At 42.9% G+C, this 21154-nt stretch overlaps 1 protein-coding gene across 1 annotated transcript in view; it reads right to left on the reverse strand.

Moving 5' to 3' along the window:
- The window catches only part of TOPAZ1 (testis and ovary specific TOPAZ 1), a 353700-nt gene that overhangs the window by 127938 nt on the left and 204608 nt on the right, over nt 1-21154 (reverse strand). The window contains exons 13-15 of the mRNA XM_077268982.1: nt 19707-19773; nt 8967-9141; nt 8554-8654 (exon numbers count right to left, since the gene is read on the reverse strand). Of these exons, the coding sequence (XP_077125097.1) occupies nt 8554-8654; nt 8967-9141; nt 19707-19773 (343 nt within the window). The remainder of the gene's footprint in view (nt 1-8553; nt 8655-8966; nt 9142-19706; nt 19774-21154) is intronic.

Here is a 21154-nt window from a genome sequence, read left to right on the forward strand (position 1 = left end):
GTCCAGAGTTTGGCTTCCAGCCTGAGTAATCTCGCGGCAAAAGTTCAAAACATACAGGATTTTGTTGTTCACACTCCCATGTCTGAACCTAGAATTCCTATTCCAGAGTTCTTCTCTGGAGATAGATCTACCTTCCTAAATTTCAGGAACAATTGTAAATTGTTTCTTTCTTTAAAATCTCGCTCCTCTGGAGACCCTGCTCAACAGGTCAGGATTGTAATATCTTTCCTGCGGGGCGACCCTCAGAATTGGGCATTTGCATTGGATCCAGGGGATCCTGCATTGCTCAGTGTGGATGCGTTTTTTCTGGCATTGGGATTGCTCTATGAGGAACCCAACCTGGAGATTCAGGCTGAAAAGGCTTTGTTAGCCCTCTCTCAGGGGCATGATGAAGCGGAAATATATTGTCAAAAATTTCGGAAATGGTCGGTGCTTACTCAGTGGAATGAGTGCGCCCTGGCTGCAAACTTCAGAAATGGTCTTTCTGAGGCCATTAAGGATATTATGGTGGGGTTCCCTACGCCTACAGGTCTGAATGAGTCTATGGCTATGGCCATACAGATTGATCGGCGTTTGCGGGAGCGCAAACCCGTGCACCAGTTGGCGGTGTCTTCTGAACAGGCACCTGAGACTATGCAATGTGATAGAATTCAGTCCAGAAGTGAACGGCAAAATTATAGGCGGAAAAATGGATTGTGTTTTTATTGTGGTGACTCAGCTCATGTTATATCAGCATGCTCTAAACGCACAAAAAAGCTTGATAAATCTTTTGCCATTGGTACTCTGCAGCCTAAGTTCATTTTGTCTGTGACTCTGATTTTTTCACTGTCTTCCATTTCCGTTGATGCCTATGTGGATTCGGGCGCTGCCCTGAGTCTTATGGATTGGTCATTTGCTAAACGCTGCGGTTTTAGTCTGGAGCCTCTGGAAGTTCCTATTCCTCTGAAGGGAATTGACTCTACACCATTGGCTATGAATAAACCGCAGTATTGGACACAAGTGACCATGCGCATGACTCCCGTTCATCAGGAGGTGATTCGCTTCCTTGTACTGTATAATTTACATGATGTACTAGTGCTGGGGCTGCCATGGTTACAAACTCATAATCCTGTCCTGGACTGGAAAACAATGTCTGTGTTAAGCTGGGGATGTCAGGGGGTTCATGATCATGCACCTCCGATTTCAATCGCTTCATCTACTCCTTCTGAGATCCCTGAGTTTTTGTCTGACTATAGGGATGTTTTTGAGGAGCCTAAGCTCAATTCGCTCCCTCCTCATAGAGATTGTGACTGTGCTATAGAATTGATTCCTGGCAGTAAGTTCCCTAAGGGTCGTTTATTTAATCTGTCACTGCCAGAGCATACTGCTATGCGGAATTATATTAAGGAGTCCTTGGAAAAGGGACATATTCGTCCATCTTCGTCCCCTCTGGGAGCAGGTTTTTTTTTCGTGGCAAAAAAAGATGGTTCCCTGAGGCCTTGTATAGATTATCGCCTTCTGAATAAGATTACAGTCAAATATCAGTATCCATTGCCATTATTGACTGACTTGTTTGCTCGCATTAAGGGGGCTAGGTGGTTCACTAAGATAGATCTTCGCGGTGCGTATAATCTGGTGCGGATAAAACAAGGTGATGAGTGGAAAACCGCATTTAATACGCCTGAGGGCCATTTTGAGTATTTGGTAATGCCTTTTGGACTCTCCAATGCTCCGTCAGTCTTTCAGTCCTTTATGCACAATATTTTCCGTGAATATCTGGATAAGTTTATGATTGTGTATTTGGATGATATTTTGGTGTTTTCTGATGACTGGGAGTCTCATGTTCTACAGGTCAGGAAGGTGTTTCAGGTTCTGCGGGCCAATTCTCTGTTTGTGAAGGGCTCAAAGTGTCTCTTCGGAGTCCAGAAGATTTCTTTTTTGGGGTACATTTTTTCTCCTTCTACTATTGAGATGGATCCCGTCAAGGTTCAGGCAATTTGTGACTGGACACAACCTACATCTGTTAAGAGCCTACAGAAGTTCTTGGGGTTTGCTAATTTTTATCGTCGGTTCATTGCAAATTTTTCCAGTATTGTTAAACCTTTGACTGATTTGACTAAAAAGGGTGCTGATGTTGCTAATTGGTCTCCTGCGGCTGTGGGGGCCTTTCAGGAACTTAAGCGCCGGTTTTCTTCTGCTCCTGTGTTGTGTCAACCAGATGTTTCACTTCCTTTTCAGGTTGAGGTTGATGCTTCCGAGATTGGAGCGGGGGCGGTTTTGTCACAGAGAAGTTCTGATGGCTCGGTGATGAAGCCATGTGCATTCTTCTCTAGAAAATTCTCGCCCGCCGAGCGCAATTATGATGTGGGTAATCGGGAGCTTTTGGCCATGAAGTGGGCATTTCAGGAGTGGCGTCATTGGCTTGAGGGTGCTAAACATCGTGTGGTGGTCTTGACTGATCACAAGAATCTCATTTACCTTGAGTCTGCCAGGCGTTTGAATCCTAGACAGGCTCGTTGGTCGTTTTTTTCTCGTTTCAATTTCGTGGTTTCATACCTGCCAGGTTCAAAGAATGTGAAGGCAGATGCTCTTTCCAGGAGTTTTGTGCCTGACTCTCCTGGAGATTCTGGGCCTACTGGTATCCTTAGGGATGGGGTAATATTGTCCGCCGTATCCCCAGACCTGCGACGTGCATTGCAGGAGTTTCAGGTGGATAAACCGGATCGTTGTCCACCAGAAAGACTGTTTGTTCCGGATGATTTTACCAGTAGAGTCATCTCCGAGGTCCATTCTTCTGTGTTGGCTGGTCATCCTGGAATATTTGGTACTAGAGACTTGGTGGCCAGGTCTTTTTGGTGGCCTTCCTTGTCTAGGGATGTGCGTACCTTTGTGCAGTCTTGTGAAGTGTGTGCTCGAGCTAAGCCTTGCTGTTCTCGGGCCAGTGGGTTGTTGTTATCCTTGCCCATCCCGAAGAGGCCTTGGACGCACATTTCCATGGATTTTATTTCTGATCTCCCGGTTTCACAGAAAATGTCCGTTATCTGGGTTGTGTGTGACCGCTTTTCTAAGATGGTTCATTTGGTGCCCTTGCCTAAGTTGCCTTCCTCCTCTGAGTTGGTCCCTTTATTTTTTCAGAACGTGGTTCGTTTGCATGGGATTCCAGAGAATATCGTTTCTGACAGGGGATCCCAGTTTGTGTCTAGATTTTGGCGGACATTTTGTGCCAAGATGGGCATTGATTTGTCTTTCTCGTCTGCATTCCATCCTCAGACGAATGGCCAGACGGAGCGAACTAATCAGACCTTGGAAACTTATTTGAGGTGTTTTGTTTCTGCTGACCAAGATGACTGGGTTGCTTTTTTGCCACTGGCCGAATTTGCTCTTAATAATCGGGCTAGTTCTGCCACGTTGGTCTCTCCTTTTTTTTGTAATTCGGGGTTTCATCCTCGTTTTTCCTCTGGTCAGGTGGAGTCTTCGGATTGTCCTGGAGTGGACGTGGTGGTGGACAGGCTACATCAAATTTGGAATCAGGTGGTGGACAATTTGAAGTTCTCAGGAGAAGACTCAGCAGTTTGCTAATCGCCGTCGCCGCGTGGGTCCCCGACTTCTTGTTGGGGATTTGGTGTGGTTGTCTTCTTGTTTTGTCCCTATGAAGGTCTCTTCTCCTAAGTTCAAGCCTCGGTTCATCGGTCCTTATAGGATCTCGGAGATTCTTAACCCTGTATCTTTTCGTTTGGATCTCCCAGCATCGTTTGCTATTCATAATGTGTTCCATCGGTCGTTGTTGCGGAGGTATGAGGTGCCCGTTGTTCCTTCGGTTGAGCCTCCTGCTCCGGTGCTGGTGGAGGGAGAGTTGGAGTATGTTGTTGAGAAGATCTTGGATTCTCGTGTTTCCAGACGCAAACTCCAGTATTTGGTTAAGTGGAAGGGTTATGGTCAGGAGGATAATTCCTGGGTGGTCGCCTCCGATGTTCATGCGACTGATTTGGTCCGCGCCTTCCATAGAGCTCACCCTGATCGCCCTGGGGGTTCTCGTGAGGGTTCGGTGACCCCTCCTCAAGGGGGGGGTACTGTTGTGGATTCTGTTTGTGGGCTTCCTCTGGTGGTTACTGCTGGTACTGGGTGACTTTGGTGGGTTGCGGCCTTTGGTTTCCACCTGTCCATCAGAGGCTGGGTGTTTCCTATTTTACCTGGCCTTTCTGTCATTTCCTTGCCGGCTATCAATGTATTCAGATGTGCTCTGTTTTGTTCCTGCCTACCTGCTCCCAGATCTTTCAGGATAAGCTAAGTGCTGATTTTCAGTTGTTTGGTTTTTTGTCCAGCTTGCTTATTATGTCTCTATGCTAGCTGGTAGCTCTAGTGGACTGAGGTTCTCCCCATGTGCCATGAGTTGGCACATGGGTTCTTGTAATCTCAGGATGGTTTTTTGATTAGGGTTTTTTGCTGACCGCTCAGACCCCTTTTGTATCGTTCTGCTTTCTAGTTTACTGCGGGCCTCTATTTGCTAAACCTATATATATCATCTCTATGTGTGTGCCTTCCTCTCATTTCACCGTCAATACATGTGGGGGGCAACTATACCTTTTGGGGTTCGTTCCTCTGGAGGCAAGTGAGGTCTTTATTTTCTCTGCAGTACTAGTTAGCTCTTAGGCTGGTGCGTGGCGTCTAGAACCAACGTAGGCACGCTCCCTGGCTATCTCTAGTTGCGTTTGTCAGGCGTAGGGCAGCGGTCAGCCCAGGTTCCATCACCCTAGAGCTCGTCTGTTATATATTTGTACCTTGCTTGTCCTGTGCTATCCCTAGCCATTGGGATTCATGACACAGGGGGTCATCGGGGGAGCGGCGGCTGTCACATCATACTCACCAGCTTACGGCACAGTCTCTGCACTTCCCTGCTTCTCAGATGGTCTCTGGTGCCTGCAGCTCTTCCTGTGTTCAGCGGTAACGTACTACCACTCACTAAAGGAATGAATATGGACGCGACTCCACTCCCATAGGCGTGGAGCGCATATTCATTACTTTAATGAGCGGTACCACGTGACACAGGAAGAGCGGCAGGCGCCAGAGACCATCTGAGGAGCAGAGACAGCGCCAGGAGAGGGTGAGTATGATGGGGAAGGGTGAGCCATGCGATATTCATCTGTCCACCACCGCGCTGTGTCTTCCATGTCCTTTGGCTGTGACGATCAGGTGAGAGGGCGCGATTACGTGGTTATTGCACGCCCTCTGCCTGAACAGTCACTGCAGAGACCCGGAAGACACAGCGGCGCGCCGCGGCGGAACGGGGACAGGTGAATATCGCAAGTGCCAGAGGCCTGTCTCCGGCACCTGGCTCCCATGGCGCGCCGGTGTCCAAGCCTGCTCAGGACACCGAAACCTGGCCCCCAGCAACGAGAGGTGAACATGTGTTTTGTTTTTTTTTTAAATCGCAGCAGCAGCATATGGGGCATATTATTCTATGGAGCATCTTATGGGACCATCAACCTTTATGGAGCAGCATATGGGGCATATTATTCTACAGAGCATCTTATGGGGCCATCAACCTTTATGGAGCATTATATGGGGCATATTATTCTATGGAGCATCTTATGGGGCCATCATTAACCTTTGTGCAGCATTATATGGGGCATATTTTTTGTATGGAGCATCTTATGGGGCCCATCATGAACTGTATGGAGCATTATATGGGGCTCCTGATTCAATATGGATATTCAAAAACATTTAACCTACTGATGTCTCAATTAATTTTACTTTTATTGGTATCTATTTTTATTTTTGAAATTTACCAGTAGCTGCTGCATTTCCCACCTTAGGTTTATACTCGAGTCAATAAGTTTTCCCAGTTTTTTTGTGGCAAAATTAGGGGTCTCGGCTTATAGTCGGGTCCGCTTATACTCGAATATATACGGTAACCTCCCCCTAATGAAACAATTCCTGAAATGCTGTTTTTTGTTCATTCTGGCTACAAAATTTGGAATAGAAAGTGATCAAAAAATGTCATGAGCCCAAAATCTGTACCAATAAAAAAGTCAACTCGTCCTGTAAAAAACAAGCCCTCACATGACTTTTTTAGCAGAAATCTGACATTATAGTTCTTAAAATATGGCTATGCAGAAACTAGTCTTTACAAAAAAAAAAGTGTTTTCGTGTAACAGCAGGAAAACTTAAAAAAAAGAAATAAATCTGGTATCGCAGTAATCGAACTGATCCAAAGAATGAAGTCAATTAATCACTTACACTGCACGAGGAAAGACATAAAAAAATAAATAAAACCAATTATTTACCTGGTGTTGATTTGTTTATTCTGCCTCACAAAGATTGCAGTATGGTTCAGCTCACATTTATCCTGAGCGCTTACACAGGTGTTTCCATGTAATTCTCTGAAATGCGTAATTTAGATGGAACCCCTGGTGGAAGAATCCCTATAAGGCAAAAGGTGTCCGTCTTTTTAGGCATGCATAAACAGTCGGCCACAGTTTTGTGCACCTCTGAAAAGAAGGACTCCGCTAAACAGAGGCCAGACAGAGTTCAGAGTAACTCTGCTGCCTCACTCTAGTAAATGGATCTCTTGGGAGGTTTCATCTGAATCCCGTCATTTGGAAATTTAGATGAAAACTGTTGTGAATTCTGCTCTTGGGCTCCCTCCGGTGGTTATAAGTGGTAGCGCTGCTGTCTTTGGATCGCAGCATTCATCAGGCGTGTCCACTTATTGCAATTCTGACTGGGCTATTTAGTCTTGCTTTACCCTTTTGTCAGTGCCAGTTGTCCATTGTTTCCTGGAGGATTCACTTCCCAGCCTGGTCTCTCTTGCTTTGCTGTTCATTTCATCAAAGATAAGTTCTGGCTTTGTTTTTTGCAGTCCACATGCTGTGGGCCTGATCGTTCAGTGCTTTTCCATGTTTTGTCTTGTCCAGCTTGGTCTGTATAAGGATTTGCTCAGCCAAGCTGGTATCTCTGGAGATGCAGATATACCCGCCATGTCTTTAGTTAGATGTGGAGATTTTTGTATTTTCTGTGGTGGATATTTTCTAGTGTTTTAATACTGACCGCATAGTACTCTGTCCTATCCTTTCTATTTAGCTAGAGTGGCCTCCTTTGCTAAATCCTGTTTTCAGTCTGCGTGTGTTATTTCCCTCTCCTCTCACAGTCAATATTTGTGGGGGGGCTGTCTATACTTTGGGGATTTTCTCTGAGGCAAGATAGTTTTCCCTTTTCTATCTTTAGGAATAATTAGTCCTCTGGCTGTGTCGAGATGTCTAGGGAGTGTTAGGTACATTCCACGGCTACTTCTAGTTGTGGTGTTAAGTTCAGGGTCTGCGGTCAGTACAGGTACCACCTCTCCAGAGTATGTCTCATGCTGCTCCTAGGCCACCAGATCATAACAGAAAACCCTGACATAAGTGCTCAGCATAGAACGCCGGATAAATGTGATCCCAAATGTTACGTAAATTGTTCCCAATAAAAGCTTCAACTGAATCTACAAAAAAAAAAACAAGTCCCACATTACTGGTAGCACAAAGGTTCCAAAAAGGCAACATGGTTGCCCCCCCAAAAGAAATTCAGCAAATTCTGAGCTCCGAAATCCAAATGCCCCCCGTCGCTTCTGAGCCCCAGTGTGCCTAAACCACACTAGTGTCTGCATGTTTGACATTTCTGCAACAATGTGAGCCCACTTAATTTATGGGTGCAACTCTCCATGAGTACGAGGTGGGCATAATGTCCTGGGCACTGCAACAGCAGATTTGCATTTTTCACTTAGCAACATCCCCTACTGCTTGTTTCTGGAAAACACCCATGGAGTCCAAATCACTACTACACTTGCAGATAAATTCCGAAAGGAGTGTAGTTTCCAAAAAGGGGTCACTTAAGGGGATGTATCTGCTCCATTAGCAATTAGGGGCTCTGTATATGGAGTCTGCAAACTATTCCAGGAAAATCTGTGGTCTAGGAGGCAAAGAGAGCTCCGTTCCTCTAGAGCAGGGGTCCCAAACTCCAGTCCTCAATGCCCACCAACAGGTCATGCTTTCACGATTTACTTTGTATCGCACAGGCGATGCAATTATCACCTGGGCAAGACTATGAAATCCTGAAAACATGACATGGTGGGCCTTGAGTTGGGGACCCCTGCTCTAGAGTCTTATGAAACAAATGTTACCACTATCATGAAGTAAAGTATGTCACGAAAAAACAAAACTGTGAGCTGCCAATCACAAGATGGCGGCTCCCATAAACTGCGATTCTCTCATAACATAATTCATGCAATTTTAGTCATTCTTCAAAAGCTAATTTATTTCATGTTTATTTATATCTAGCCACATTACTGTAATATACACTAATATGTGTGGAAATGATAGGTCCTCTTTAAACATATTTAGTAATTGGCATTCAGGATACCAATAATAGTGGAATGAAAATGGGGCAAAACAAAGCACAAACACAGAAACCAGATGGCATTGTGGTAACAAAGAAATTAAATTAATTTACAATAATTATTCAAATAAAATATGTAAATTAACTACATTATTTAGAAATAAAATAAGAGGGCAATAATAAGCTCCAGCTTTTTACAAATACCTTTATCCACTGTTCTTTCCCATGATAAAAGAACATGACAGAAATTCCGATCCTTCCCAGAATATTTTTTTGGATATCATTAAATTGCGCATATTTAAAAACTGCAAAAAGAAACAAATGTTGTGAACACAAAATCTTAAAGAACTGTAAGCACATTCTGCATGTTGTTTATAATTTATCAGTACAAGTCAGAGTTGTGTAGCACATACTATTATGGTGAATGTGCATTTTATTTCTATTCTCTAAACAGAATAAACTAGCTAAATAGCTGAGCACCATGTTATCTATTCTTGTATATTTATATGTACTAGCTACATAGGTCTTGGTCATACAAGCTTACTGAGACACACCTTAGGTCTCCCTACAATTTACGGATGTGGAAACCCTGTTGTGGGAGAGCCAAGTATACTTACTAAAATCTGCAAATTCACAAAAGGGAATTTCTGGCCTTTCATTTATTTCATCCATCTTAAGTGCTTCTGCTATGCATCTTGAAAAGTTATTAAGGAGAGTTAAGTCTTCACATCCTGTACAGACAGTAAGATACAAAGTTCCTAGTTTCATCCAATCATTGTTGACTTTACAGTGCTGTAAAGATAAAATGCAAGTGATCATACAATTTCAACAACCCTATGTAATCTCTATATCGCTCACTTCCTATGATGGGTTGTAAAGAATGATTGGATAGCTTCAACCACGGCACACTTTCATATTTACAAGGCTTTTCTTTTTTTTACTCCCCAAGCTTGCCCAATTTAAAAATAACAAAAATTAGCTTTACTCAACCATCGCTGCCTCTGTCATTGCCACCAGTCTTGGTTGACAGTCTATTTTAGTGACCTCACGACTACAGCATGTGACCTGTGCAGTCAAATCACTGGTTCAACAGTCTCAAATCGACTACATCTGTGTAATCAGAGGCAGGGGTAGGTGAGTGAACCTCATTGTGTTATTTTTACACTAGGCAAGCCGCCTCGTTAGCGAAAAAATATGAAAAATGGAAAACTCTTTAGGCTATGTGCACACGTAGGAAATGTGGTGCAGAATTTTCTGCACTAAATCTGCATCTCCTGGCAGAAAACGCAGGTGCAGATTTGATGCAGTTTCTGTGCAGATTTTACCAGTGCAGATTTCTCATGGAGGGGTGCAGAAACGCTGCAGAACTGCACAAAAGAAGCAACATGCACTTTTTTGAAATCTGCAGCGTTTCTGCGCAGATTTTTCTGCACCATGTGCACAGCTTTTTTTTCACATTGATTTACATTGTACTGTAAATCACAGTGCAGTTCTGCAGCGTTTCTGCAGCCGAAAAATCTGCTGCAGTTCTGCACCAATTCTGCACTAAATCCGCATCGTGTGCACATACCCTTAGAATGGGTTTTCTGGTTTCAGGTGCAGTTTGTTTTAAAACATCTTCAAGCCCTGAGGGTATGTGCACACGTTGCGGATTTGCTACGGATCCGCAGCGTTTTTTGAGGTGCAGAAACGCTGCAGATCCGCAATTGATTTACAGTACAATGTAAATCAATGAAAAAAAAAATGCTGTGCACACTTTGCGGAAAATCCGCTGGGGAAACGCTGCGGTTTAAAAGAAATAGCATGTCAATTATTTTTTTGTGAATCTGCAGCGTTTTTGTACCCACTCCATTATAGAAAACCGCAGGGGTAAAAACCAAATCCGCAAGAAAACCGCAGCAAAAACGCACAAAAAAAACGCTGCGGAACCGCACAAAAAACTGCAGGTGCGTTTTCTGCCAGGAGAGGCAGAATCCGCACCAGAAATTCCTAAGCCGAATTCGCAACGTGTGCACATAGCCTAAATCTCCACCACTGCTCATAGTGCCTGTAGCCAGTGAGCTCAATGGCTCTGCCCACATAGACCGCACAAACCGCTGAGTCCACAGATTGGCTGCAGCGCTGCTGACATCATGTCAGGGCAATAGTCTATAACAGACATCGAAAGCATAGGCACAGTACTGGACCCAAGGAGGTTGACTAAAGCTGAATTTTCATTAAAAAAAAAAAACAAAAGTACTTGTAGATGGGACTTTTCTGAAATCTGGAAATCCTTCTAAGGCCAAATTCACATGTGCAGTATTTTACATTAGTATTTGTAAGCCAAAACCAGGAGGGGGAAAAATGCAGAAGTAGTGACGCGTTTCTGTTATACATTTCCTCTAATTGTTCTACTCCTGATTTTGGCTTATAAATACTGAATTTGTGAATGTGGCCTAAAAGTGTGCTTCCAATGTTACTTCCCTGATGGGCAGGTGAGTTGTGGAGAGACACAGCTGCCAGGAATTTGTACTGCACAGTTGCATCTCACTATGCCCAATTTGCAGATCGGCAGAAGAGGAACACTAGATAGAATATAGAAACCAAATTCTGCAGAGTCAAAAACCATTGGAATTCTTTACAGATATGCTGTAGGTTTGCTGCACATTTAACCTTTTGAATTGCAAAAGGTGAAATATGAAGTATATATTAACTGATTTCATATCCACATCGGGGGTCAATTTCCACTGCATAGTCTCATCACTGCGTGTGAACTGTATTCTACGAAATCAAACAAAAACTACTACTGTAATATGCAGTGGATTTTTCACCAGGAAAATCTAGGCAGAAAGCCTGCTGGCATATGCCTTGTGGGAATAAATATTTAGACTGTGACCTTTGTGATTTGGGCTCAGCATGCCATCATTTTGGATTTAAAAAGAAACAACTGATATGCAACTAAAGTGTAGACTTTCAGCTTTGACTAAAACATAAAATAGAAAAAATACATAAATTGTGAAATGTTTAGGAATTGCAACTATTTTTCTACAAAAGCCTCATATCAGGGGCTCAAAAGTAATTGGACAAATTCAATTTACAATAAAAGGGTAATTTTTGACCCCTTCGCCACCTTGCGATTTCCCTTCTTCCCAGATAACTTTTTTTATTTTTCTGTCAATATAGCCGTATGAGGGCTTGTTTTTTGGGGGACAAGTTGTACTTTTGAATGACACTATTTATTTTACCATGTACTGTACTGAAAAACGGGGAAAAAATTCCAAGTGCAGTGAAATTTGAAAAAAATGCAATTACCGCATATACTCGAGTATAAGCCGAGATTTTTAGCCCATTTTTTTAGGCTGAAAGTGCCCCTTCTTGGCTTATACTCATATAGTCATTGTCCCAGGGGGTCGGCGGGGGAGGGGGAGCGGCAGCTGTCACATCATACTCACTCCCTCCTGGCACGATCTCTGCACGTCCCTGCTTCTCAGATGGTCTCCACGCTGGCAGCTTGTTCCTGTGTTCAGCGGTCACATGGTACCGCTCATTAAAGTAATGAATATGCAAGTGACTACACTCCCATAGGCGTGGAGCCCATATTCATTACTTTAATGAGCGGTACCATGTGACCGCTGAACACAGGAACAAGCTGCCGGCGGAGACCATCGGAGAAGCAGGGACGTGCAGAGACCGCACCAGGAGGGGGTGAGTATGACTGGGGAGGGTGAGCCATGCGATATTCACCTGTCACCGTTCTACCGCCGGGCTCTGTCTTCCGTGTCCTCTGGCTGTGACGTTCATGTCAGAGGGCGTGATGATATGTTTAGTGCGCGCCCTCTGCCTGAACAGTCACTGCAGAGAGCCGGAAGACACAGCAGTGCGAAGTGGTGGAACAGGGACATGTGAATATCGCAAGTGTCGGGGGCCTGAGCCAGCAGCGACTCTGGCACCTGGCCCCCAGTGACGACGAAAGGCGAGTATGTCTTTTTTAATCACAGCAGCAGCATATGGGGCATATTATTCTATGGGGCATATTATTCAATGGAGAATCTTATGGGGCCATCATTAACCTTTTATGCAGCATTATATGGGGCATATTTTTGTATGGAGCATCTTATGGGGCCCATCATGAACTTTATGGAGCATTATATGGGGCGTATTTTGTATGGAGCATCTTATGGGGCCATCATAAACTGTATGGAGCATTATATGGGGCTCCTGATTCAATATGGATATTCAAAAACATTTAACCTACTTAATTTTACTTTTATTGGTATCTATTTTTATTTTCAAAATTTACCAGTAGCTGCTGCATCAATAAGTTTTCCCAGTTTTTTGTGGCAAAATTAGGGGTCTCGGCTTATACTTGGGTCAGCTTATACTCGAGTATATACGGTACACAAGTTTTTTTTATTTTATTTACTATGTTCACTATAAGCTAAAACTGACCTGCTAATATGATTCAACAGGTCATTATGAGTACACAAACATCAAACATGTATAGGTTCTTTTTTAAGTGGTGAAAAAAAATGTTTGGAAGAACAAAAAAAAAATGGCACCACTTACAGAGACCCTCTATTTTTCAGGATCTGGAGCTCACCACAGGAGCCCGCATCAAAGCAGGGGATCTGCCATCGGATGTACTATTCCGTCCGATGGCAGAAAGGGGTTAAAATATAATTTTTGTTCGTGGCACAACTCCTTTAAGTTTTGTCTTAAGCATGTGAAATGCATGCTTGATGGGTTTGATTGACTTAGATACCGCAGAATATTCCAGTTATTTTCCTTAAAGGGAATCTGTCAGCAGGTTTTTGCTACCTCATCCGAGTGCAGAATGATGATGGCATAGAGAAGCTGAATCCAACGATGTATCACTTAGTTTACTGGGTGAAGTCGGTCTCACACAATCAGAATTTTTAGATTTAGCAATGCAGCCGAGCTGAGAAAACTGCCCCTTCCCACACCAGGCTCACATACAATGTCTATAAACAGTGAGGTGCTTATCGCAGGAGCTGGACCAGGAGGCATATGTCTGAGCAATGATAAGCTACTGGTGCAAACAAAACCAGGCTTGATAAGAGGCATGACTGAAAGCTGTGCTTTAACCCCTACATCAGTGATCCCCAATCTTTCTGATTTTGAGAGCCACATTTAGGTCTAAGAGAAGAGAGTCAAGAGCCACATTGAGCTCCCGCCCCCTCACAGTATGGACACACAGAGCCCCACTGCTGGCATAATAACAGCCAAAGCTTTTCCATAGAAATCACACCGAGGCAGTATACCAAGTTCCAGAGGTTCCCACAATACCACCTTTCAGTATTATTGCATCAAGCACTGCCAACACACTTTTGCACCCAGCTTAAAGCACCTCCTCTGATAGTTATCTGGTCGCCATCTTATCATACTTAAATCATCTCCAAACCCTCAAGGCCAGAATATGCACATTCAGATCTGCTATTTATCGCAGGGCTACTCAGAAAATTCACCATCTGGAGACCTGCTCTTCATAGTTGTTTGTTAGACATCGTGCTAATGGGTCTGTGAGCATAGGTTGGGGACCCCTGCCCTACAGCATGCAGTCCTCAGATTACATGGCAAAGCCCTGCTGACAATTTCCCTTTAAAAAAAAACTCCTGGACTGCTTTTGCAGTATGTTTTGGCTCATTTTCTATCTGTACTGTGAAGCGCCGTCCAATCAACCTTGCTGAATTTGGTTAAATTGAGCAGAAAGTTTTGCCCTGTATACCTCAGAATTTATTTGGCTATTTCTGTCTTCAGTTGTATCATCAATAAAACACTAGAGACCCAGTGACATTGGGAGTCATGCATGCCTATGCCATTACACTGCCTCCACAATGTTTTACAGAGGATGTGGCATGCTTTGGATGATGAGCCTGTCATTAGGATACAGCAACAGAAGGGCCGGAAGATTGCGGAGTATGGTTACACGAACACCAACAGGTTTTCCTTGCTCTGTCAGTGCAAAGGTTTATCGGTTTAGTTGATCTCCTGGAGCGCTCCATCTTGAATTTTTTCAGCTGTTCTGTGTTGGCCACTCCTCTTTGGTATACAGTATATCACAAACGTGAGTACATCCCTCACATTTTTGTAAATATTTATATCTTTTAAGGGGACAACACTGAAGACACTAATACAATTTCAGTAGTCAGTGTACAGCTTGTATAACTGTAAATTTGGTGTGCCTTCAAAATAACTCACACAGCCATTAATGTCTAAAACACTGGCAACAAAAGTGAAAAAATTCAAATTTTGCTCAAAGTGTTAATATTTTGTGTGGCCACCATTATTTTCAAGCATTACCTTAAAGGCGTATTCCCACCTCCAAGATCCTATTGCCACAGGTGTATCAGAGGCTGCAGACAGTCGCACTGCATCTAGCTGCAGAGCGTCTTAATGGTTGGCTTTGCAGACTCCTTCCTAGTTCTTCTGACTTTAGTACCCAGTGGCAACCTTCCCCGACTCTAGTTGACAAACCTGGACAGGGGTGTTTATAACTCCCAGGTTGCTGCTGGGAGTTGCCGGTGAGATTTTCATTTCCCTGTTGAGGCTTGGAGCTATAGCAGTCGGCTATCTTCCTCTTTGGCGTTTCTCTCCGAGTCTACTCAAGCTAAGTGTTCTCCTTATTTGTGTATCCCATCTGTCTTTAGTTGTAGTGGGATTTGACTAGTGTTCATCCTGTCCTTCCCTATGCAGGGCTTATCGCCAGTGTAAGGCAAGGGTTAGGTATCCTGCTCGGCAATCGGTGCAGAACCTATATAGGGACACTTAAGGCAGACAGGGTGATGTTAGATCTGCTTAGGGTTCTCCACTTCCCCCTTATCAAGTGTTGGGTTCCCTTTCCCTTAGTGTTGCACTTTAGTCTTTCCTACATTGTGCTCGACACCTATCCCAATACATAGTAGGTGTAGTAATAATAGTAATATTGGCAAATACCGCCAATTAGAAATGCAGTATAGTTCTTCTGATTCGCTATGTCTCTTTCCTCATGTGCAGGCATTGCAGGGCCTTAGGTATCCATGGTTACGACCACTGATCTTGTGATATTTATTTAGCTAGTTGCCAGTGGTCGTAACTGGGTACGAAGGTCCTGTAATGCCTGCTCATGAGGAAAGAAACACAGTGAATCAGAAATATATCACATTTCTAATTGGAGGTATATGCTAATACTATGACACCTACTACATATTGGAATAGGATCTTGGCGATGGGAGTACCCCTTTAACTCTCTTGCTCATAGAGTTCACTAGAGCTTCACAGGTTGCCACTGGAATCCTCTTTTACTATGACGACATCACAGAGGTGGTAGATGTTCGAGACCTTGTACTTCCATTTGAGGATGTCCCACAGATGCTCAATAGGGTTTAGGCCTAGGGACATGTTTGGCCACTCCAGCACCTTTTCCCTCAGTTTCTTTAGCAAGGTAGTGGTCGCCTTGGAGGTGTGTTTGGAGTTATCATGGAATACTGTTCTGAAGACCAGTTTCGGATGGGAGGGGGATCATGCTCTACTTCAGTATGTCACAGTACATGTTGGTATTCACAGTTCTCTCAATGAACTGTGGCTCCCCACAGCTGGCAGCACTCATTTAGCTCCAAAAGGTTACACTCCCACCACCATGCTTGGCAGTAGGAAAGACACACTTGTCTTTGTACTCCTTACTTGGTTGCTGCAATACACGCGTGACATGATCTGAACCAAATAACTGTCATCAGACCACAGAACATGATTCCAGTAATCTATATCCTTAGTTAGCTTGTCTTTAAAAAAGTGGACCTTCTTGTGCATCATCTCTAGAAGAGACTTCCTTTTAGGACAACAGCCACGCAGACCAATTTGATGCAGTGTGCGGCGTATGGTCTGAGCACTGACAGGTTGACCCCCACCTCTTTAACCTCTGCAGCAATGCTAGCAGCACTAATATGTCTATTTTGAAAAGACAATCTCTGGATATGATGCTGAACATGTGCACTCAACTTCTTTGGTCAACCATGGTGAGGCCAGTTCCGAGTGGAACCGGCCTTGTTAAACCACTGCATGGTCTTGCCACTGTGCTGCAGCTCAGTTTCAAGGTGCTGACAATCTTTTTATAGCCTAGGCCTTCTTTATGTAGAGCATCAATTTTTTTCTTCAGATCCTCAGAGTTGTTTGCCATGAGGTGCGATGTTGAACTTCCACTGACCAGTATGAGAGTGTGAGAGCGATAACACCAAATTTAACACACCAGCTCCTCACTCACACCTGAGACCTTGTAACACTAATGAGTCAAGACACTGGGGAGGGAAAATGGCTATTTGGGCACAATTTGGCCATTTTCACTTATGGGGTGTACTCACTTTTGTTGTCAGCGGTTTAGACATTAATTGCTGTGTCTGGAGTTATTTTATGTGTTGGGATATAGCGTGGCACAGCTGAAGTGGTGCTCAAAGAAGGTTCCCACACCAGAGAATATTTGTAATAAACTTTGGCACTCAACTTTGTATGCTGAAAGTATTTTATTTTGGCAGCCACCTGTACAAACGTTTCGGTCAGTGAAATGACCTTCTTCAGTATGCTTTGTACTAATGAACGAACGTAGGTGTGGCTCAAAGTAGACGAGGGATCCTACTATGGATCCTATGAGGTGTTGTGGAATAAGGATATTGCATAAAATCCCGTTGGAATCTTTAGAGGTGATGTCCTATTCAATTAGAATGTAAATCCCATGTACTCTTTTGTAATATTAAGACCCGTATGGTGGACCCGTCCCTGTCCGGGATGGGCTGCGTAAGTGTCCGGATAGAACGCGGTGTCCACCGCTTGTTCTGAGGTGCTGGAGTTATTTTATGGGCACACCAAATTTACACTGTTATACAAGCTGTACATTGACTACTTTACATTGTATCAAAATGTCATATCTTCAGTGTACTCCCATGAAAATATAGAAATATTTACAAAAATGTGATTAGTGTACTCACTATTATGATATACTGTATATGCTTGCCACTGACACTTGGGAATTGCCAGTGATTGTTTATCGCTAGTTGGTTTGAAGTTGGAGTTCAGTGTTTGGCATAGGTGGTTGGAGAGTTTTTAAAGAGATTTTTGCATGGAGTTGATGTGTGTGTTTATCTTTATCCTCTACCATTTAGTTTGGATCTCCTATTTCGCCATTTTCCATTCTATTGTTTTCTGAGTGTATTTATATGATTGTAGTTTTCTTTTATTCCTGCCTGTTTACCCGTCTGGTTTGTGTTTTCCAATACACTTCGGCCTCATACCTCCCTGGGTGGTGGAGGGAACAGTTAAGGGTCAAAATCGGAGCATAGCAAGGTATGAGACCCTGGCGTCTCCCCCATCCAGGGTAATCTGAGACAGGCATAGCCTACGATGCACCTAGTTCGATGGATCAGGTAGGTGCCCACGCAGTCTCTTGCCACTACTTGAGAGCCGTTCTAACACTTCTCTATACTTTTTTTCCCCTACCCATTATTTTGGTACAGGATGATCTTCATTTCACCTGTCCAGGGAATGCTTTTCCAGAACTGAGCTGGCTTCTTAGGTGTTTTTTTGGCAAAGTCTAATCTGGGCTCTCAATTTTTAAGGCTGATTAATGGTTTGAATTTTGTGGTGAGCCCTCTGTAGTATTAACTCTCATGAAGTCTTCTCTTTATGGTAGATTTAGATACTGAAATACCTACCTCCTGGAGAGCTTTTTTTCTTACTTTGGGGGGGGGGGGGGGGGGGGGGGGGATGTTGTGAAGGAGTTTTACTTCACCATGAAAATGATTCTGATAACATCCAATACTGTTGTTTTCCGTGAGTGTCCAGGCATTTTTGAGTTCCCAAGATCACCAGTACGATTTTTTTTTTTTGTTGCTGAAAATACAAAATGATTGATTTGGCCACTAATAACACTTCTGCTATCTCTCCGCTGGACTTCGTCTTTTTATTCCAGCCTAAGGAAAGTCTGTTTAACTTCCATTTAGAGCTCGTTTATCCGCATATTTTGGGTTCACAGCAAAAGCTTCCAAATGCAAATGTCACACCTGGGATCAGCTCCAGATGATTTACCTGCTTAATTGATGATGGATTAACGAGAGAAAAGTCCATGCAGTTCATTGAATAACTTTTGAGATAATTGTCCAATTACTTTTGGTGTCTTTAAAAAAAGAAACAGCTACATATAAAAGAGCTTTAATTCTTGAACCCTTACTGCAATTAGGATGTGAATACCTTCAACATTAAAGCTGAGAGTCTGCACTTTAAAGAGGTTGTCTGGTCCAAATTTACAAGTCTGCATTCACTACATGTGACTGCATGCAGACTTCTGAATCCCACAGCGCACTCACTGTTGGGATTTGCCGGTATCTGAGACAGGAATGGTGGTGCTGTAAGCATTATGCATACACCCAGCTAGAGCTTGTCTAGTAGGAGTGACCTGGCTCTATGCAGTGGTGCTGATTGAGGCTCCACCCAGTCTAGTTAAGCGGACGTCCAGTGGGCGCAGCCTCTGTCTACACCAGTCTATGGATCAAGGCTGCGACCAGTAGACGGGCTCTGGTCAGGAGTATGCTTAACATAAGAACGCGTGATCCTGACTCAGAAACTGGTAACTTTTCGCAGCGTGCGCTGGGGGAATTTATAAGTCTGCGGTCGCACAGAGTCACTCCAGACTTATCAATTTAAACCTGACCAACCCTTTAAGACCATACAAAGTATATAACTGTATATTGAATGTGTTTTGGTAAACCACTACAATGCTCAAAATTTGTGTCACTGTCCAAATATTTTTAGACCTAACTGTACATTTTACTTTCATTAATAGAGGATAATACACAAGATATTCTTTTTCGTGTACATCTTGCCTGACCTGCATTGGAATTTATTACAGCTGTTAATTAGCAACATGATAAATGTTTTTTTTTTATTATTAAAGTGCAAGCTAACAAAAATTGTAATTATGGGTTCTTGCTAAAATCTACCACAGGTACAAAAAGTTAGGTTTGTAGGCAGTTTCCAGTATCAAAGCAGAACTGTGAATGCCACTAAATAAAAAGCTTTAACTCTCAGTGGAAATTCAAACACACCAATTATCTTTTCAAAACATTAATTTAGAGGGGTTTTCCACTACATCTACTGATGAAAATGGCACAAGCACGGAGCTCAGTGATCGACAGGGCACATCACTGATGCAGCCAAAATGATGTCACTGCTGCAGCAAAAACACAGAGAGAGAGAGATGGACCCGGGGAGGGCAAGTACTATATGTATTTGTTTTATTATTACTAATATTCGATTGTTTGTGCACCACTTGGAAAACCCCTTTAAGAGGTGTATTTATATTTGTTATAGGAAGAAAAAAATCAAAGCAAATGTACCTCCACTTCAGAAACTGCTGCATCCATGTCAAGAGCCCAATTTGTTTTTGAAATTTTCAACTCAAGACTAGATCCAATCAATGTCCACAGGTAAAAAAAATACACAACAAAAAAGAAGCACTTTTTAGATGAGAAGGTACAGTTAAAAAGCCATATATAATCAATGCAATACATCAATTGTAATTCATAGCTTCCACTGGGACCATTTTGGGCTACAGACAACTTTTTTGATCACTTTATTCAGCTTTTTTTAAACTGTATGAATAGATCATCAAAAATGATTATACCAAATGTATATATGTTCACGTTTTACTAAATGTGAATAGCAAAATCACTTTTAAAAAAATGTGTTACCAGTATGAAAGACCTATAACATTTTTATGCTTCTGTCAATGGAGCTGTACAAGAATTTGTTTTTTTGGAGGGGGTCAGGGATGGGGGAGTAAATAAATGTGGGGGGGGGAGGGGGGGGGGGGAGATGAGCAGTAGCTTTATTTTTGAAATCCTAAAATGCATAAGACCATTTGCTTTTTGTTCCACTGTTTTGGGAAATGAGAAATTGTTTTAACTTATTTTTGATGGGTTAACTGTGCAAAGTAAACAATATAATAATTACTAGCTTGTGTCATTATAACAATATTATGTCAATGCAGCGATATCAAAGATGTTAAACCTGCAGAGCTGAATCCTGACAATGAGCATATTACGCGCTGTTAAGATTGGCTACAGTGCTTCATTTTATAATTAAAGGGCTTGTCCAGGTTTGAGATGAAAGTCTGCAGTCACTCTCTGACTGCAGGCTCCTGAGTTCTCACAGCGCATGTACTGTTACACACTTTTAGGATTCTCCCTTGTCGATGGCAAGAGTGGACAGTCGTGTGAGCACAAGCATACGACATGTATTCATCTGGCCACATTAAGACATGTCCAGCCTCACTCAATTCATTTTTGCTGAATGAGGCCAAGCATGTCTAGTCGGCTTGTGACCGCATGTATGAAAAATCGAATAATTTCAGTTTTTGCGACCTCCCTCTCTCACCGCCAGCACCAGAGAATCCTGACAGCATGCCATACGCACTGTAAGAATTCAGAAGTCTGGAGTCACTTAGAATGAGTACGGACTCATCACAATCTTTTATGCGCCTAACAAATAAAAACATAGTAACCCTTAACTTGTCAGATGGCACAACACTTTAGCATAGCCATGTATCACGTAATCTTACAAGTTATGGATCAAGAATACATAACCAGACCCAACATCAGTATAAGTAGTGGAGTATATCGTGGCACAGCTGTGTTGGTGCACAAAATAGGTTCCCCAAACCACTGAACATATAATGTAATAATTTGGCACTCAACTTATTTGCGTATGTTGTTTAGAAAGAAATATTTTATTGCAGTCCAAATAAAATTTTATTTGGACTGCAATAAAATATTTATTTCTAAGC

The sequence above is a fragment of the Ranitomeya variabilis genome, chromosome 6 (genome assembly GCF_051348905.1).
Source record: "Ranitomeya variabilis isolate aRanVar5 chromosome 6, aRanVar5.hap1, whole genome shotgun sequence".
Lineage (NCBI taxonomy): Eukaryota > Metazoa > Chordata > Amphibia > Anura > Dendrobatidae > Ranitomeya > Ranitomeya variabilis.